This window comes from Montipora foliosa, chromosome 11 (assembly GCF_036669935.1).
Source record: "Montipora foliosa isolate CH-2021 chromosome 11, ASM3666993v2, whole genome shotgun sequence".
In the NCBI taxonomy this organism is placed as follows: domain Eukaryota; kingdom Metazoa; phylum Cnidaria; class Anthozoa; order Scleractinia; family Acroporidae; genus Montipora; species Montipora foliosa.
Window position 1 is genome coordinate 9,931,779 of NC_090879.1, and position 1,984 is coordinate 9,933,762.

Sequence of the window (1,984 nt, forward strand, 5' to 3'; positions counted from 1 at the left end):
GAAAATGTGAGCGAGAAAGTCACGATTGGTTTTTCTTTGGCTTCTGATTGGCTTAGAATGTGGCGTGATATGTTTAAACCAATCATTCAGCATAACGAAGCCTAACCAAAGCAGTCGCTTGCTCGAGTGTCGAGTGATACTAAGAGCCGAGAGCCATTCCTGAGAATGTCTAGTAATCTGTCTTATTTTTTTAAAATTTTATTTTGTTTCGTTATATTTATTATTTTTTCTTTTGCATTCTCTAGTTCCTAGAAGAGTGCATCACGGGATTTGTTAAGTCTGACTATGAACTGAAGCATTTGTGTTTAGAGTATATGGCGCCCTGGTTGCCGAATCTCGCGAGGTTGGTTTTTGAGCTTTAACTACGTTTATTTCACGTAAAGTTTGTAAGATCCCGCTTATCGCAAAGCTGCATATTCAGGGGTTTTTTCTGGCGTTGTGTTGTGTCTGCTACGCCTCGTGAGTCCACAGCTGTGATGACGAATATCGTTTTCGATAAGAGTACAGACAACGTTGAATGAAAGCAAGTGTGCACCGGGAAGACAACAAGGAGTGACGGAACATGCATCTTTAAAATGATTGATTGTTTTTCAGGTTTTGTAGATATCCCACTGATGACCCTCAGAAGATGAAAATGACACACATTCTAGAAGAACTGATCAACCTGACCGTTAAAGAGAAAGGGGTAGGTCTGTTGCGTTAAGTGCCTATCACCTCAACACGCTTTTCCACTTGATTTATTTATTTATTCTCCGAAATCGTCCCAAATATATCGTGTTGATTTTAGAACCTTTGGATTGAAATTTCACCATTTTATGGGCTTTGAAAGACAGAAAGAGTGGTCATACTTTGATCCAAGACCGAGCATTGAAGGGAAATGGGTTTAATACCGGGATGACGTCACAGACTGCTTTGCATTGAGAAAGTTGTTTGAAAACAGCGATGCAATTGAATTAATTTGTGACGTCAATCCGGTATCAAACCCATTCCCCTTCATTGCTCGGTTGTAAGCACATGCGCGCAAAGGAGGCTTGTGATTTCCAGATTTCATTTCGCGCTTCCGTCATTTCTCTAGCTCGCGCATGTGTTCTTGCTGTTTCTATTTTTCCTTTAAGGCGTTTCCAACCCATCTTAATGTTGTTCGAATTTTGCTGTAGGCTATGTATCCATCTGTTCAAGCCACAATCTGGGGCAACGTGGGAAAGGTCACTGAATTATTGGATACGGTTCTGGACTGCTTCATCAAGGTATTGTTTAAAGTCCTGTTTTTGTGATCCTACAGGTATCAAATTTACCAAGCGCAGGGGCCAATACTGGCCTTAGCAAGTAGTCAAAACGTTCGTCCACAGTTCTACATGGGATATTGAATGAATAACGTTTTCCACTCGGTCTAGTTCAGCTCTCTCTAGTTACCCCGCCCACCACCGTACCTCCTCGAATTTCTTATAATTACCTACGTTTTGGTTGACTTGTTTGGCGTCATTCCTTATATAGTTTCCAATAATAATATCAACGATGTTAACGACCTGTTTTGATTCCTTTTTGAGCTTCGAGATTTTTTTGTCTTTTTTCGTAGCTTTGCAATTTGCGCGCAAAATGTCAATATCACGGTCATTAACTTCAAATATTTCTTCTCCTCCATTCCCTTTTTGGGTTTTCCCTTTCCTTACTGCTTTAAAAACGTGTTTTCAACCTATGTCCTCTTTTCAGGCAAGTGCTAACAGGAGGTTTGCGGTTCTGTGAAGGCGGAAGTTATGGCCGACACTGCCGTGCCTTGGCATCAGCCAATGTACAAGTTGATCGTCGCGTAAAGTCATCGGAAGATTTAGATTCGGTAATCATGACTTGAGTAAATTTTGTCTTTGGTCCTTAACATACAAATTTTACACTCCTTATATCTTTCTTCTTCCTCTAGCTCATAAGTAAGACCTTCATTTCAACCAACTCTTTCGCCTGAACAGCACCTGATGTGGGACGACATTGC

General features: G+C 40.8%; 1 protein-coding gene across 1 annotated transcript in view; it reads left to right on the plus strand.

Moving 5' to 3' along the window:
• Positions 1-1,984, plus strand: part of LOC137974604 (neurofibromin-like) — a 90,493-nt gene that overhangs the window by 54,404 nt on the left and 34,105 nt on the right. Inside the window, exons 54-56 of the mRNA XM_068821509.1 lie at positions 246-343; positions 595-685; positions 1,158-1,247. Coding sequence (XP_068677610.1) covers positions 246-343; positions 595-685; positions 1,158-1,247 — 279 coding nt within the window. The remainder of the gene's footprint in view (positions 1-245; positions 344-594; positions 686-1,157; positions 1,248-1,984) is intronic.